General features: G+C 54.6%; 1 protein-coding gene across 1 annotated transcript in view; it reads left to right on the top strand.

Moving 5' to 3' along the window:
- Nucleotides 1-943, top strand: part of RGS14 (regulator of G-protein signaling 14) — a 31,180-nt gene that overhangs the window by 10,009 nt on the left and 20,228 nt on the right. The window contains exon 7 of the mRNA XM_015563364.1: nucleotides 4-171. Within this exon, the coding sequence (XP_015418850.1) occupies nucleotides 4-171 (168 nt within the window). The remainder of the gene's footprint in view (nucleotides 1-3; nucleotides 172-943) is intronic.

The raw sequence follows: 943 nt of genomic DNA, 5'->3' as shown, positions 1-943 counted from the left end.
GAGAGTGAAAGCCGGCAGGGGAAGTATTGCTGCGTGTACCTGCCTGATGGCACAGCCTCCTTGGTCCTGGCCCGACCTGGCCTCACCATCCGGGCCATGCTGGCCGGCATCTGTGAGAAGCGAGGCCTCTCTCTACCTGACATCAAGGTCTACCTGGTGGGCAACGAGCAGGTGCGCACTTGGTCTGGTCCCCAACTCTAATTCCCTTCCTGATCCTGATCCCAACCCCATTCCTGTCTCTGCTCAGCTATGACCTCAACCCCACTTCCATTCCTAATCCCCTGGACCACTAATTCCAATTCCGTCCCATATCCTCACTCCAGCCCCTATCCACCCTACCCCTGTCTCATGCCCAACTCCAAATCAACTCAGCACCAACTCCTCACTTCAACTCAGATATCCACACTCATCTTCCAAAAATCTTACCCCCTAGCTATGGAACCTTGCTCAAGGAGGTACCAGTTGAGCCAAGTCCCCAGGATGGCAGGCTTTCCCATCCTGCTTTCCAGCTTCACCCATCATCCTCACTCTGATGGCTTCTGGGATGGTGAGCAGGGAGAATCCCTGCTGGAGGAAGGTTTTTCTGCAGCACTCCCAGCTCAGACTGCCCATCCCTGAAATGACCATTTGGGGGAGCCCTCACCAAGCAACCAAATGCACCTAACATATGAAAGCTTTCCTTTAGGTGCAAATTAGCATAGCTTTAAAGAGGGTCTAGGGGAAAACTCACTTTAAAGGCTTCCAGTAAGGGGGGTTCTAAAGTAAGACTGCTGCCTCCTAGAAGGCCTGTCGGGTTTCATTCATCCAGTAGGTAAGGCTTAAGGCCCTGCCAGGTGGGTGGGCAGAGAGACCTGGGCCTAAGCTCTGTCCTCCAGGTCCACTGGCTGGAGGTGAGCCAGACAGGATGTGATCAGGTAGGAGGAGTGGAACCCCACCCCCGCCC

This window comes from Myotis davidii, unplaced genomic scaffold (assembly GCF_000327345.1).
Source record: "Myotis davidii unplaced genomic scaffold, ASM32734v1 scaffold438, whole genome shotgun sequence".
Lineage (NCBI taxonomy): Eukaryota > Metazoa > Chordata > Mammalia > Chiroptera > Vespertilionidae > Myotis > Myotis davidii.
The sequence above is the reverse complement of the archived record's forward strand: the minus strand, read 5'-3'. Positions and strand labels throughout refer to the sequence as shown.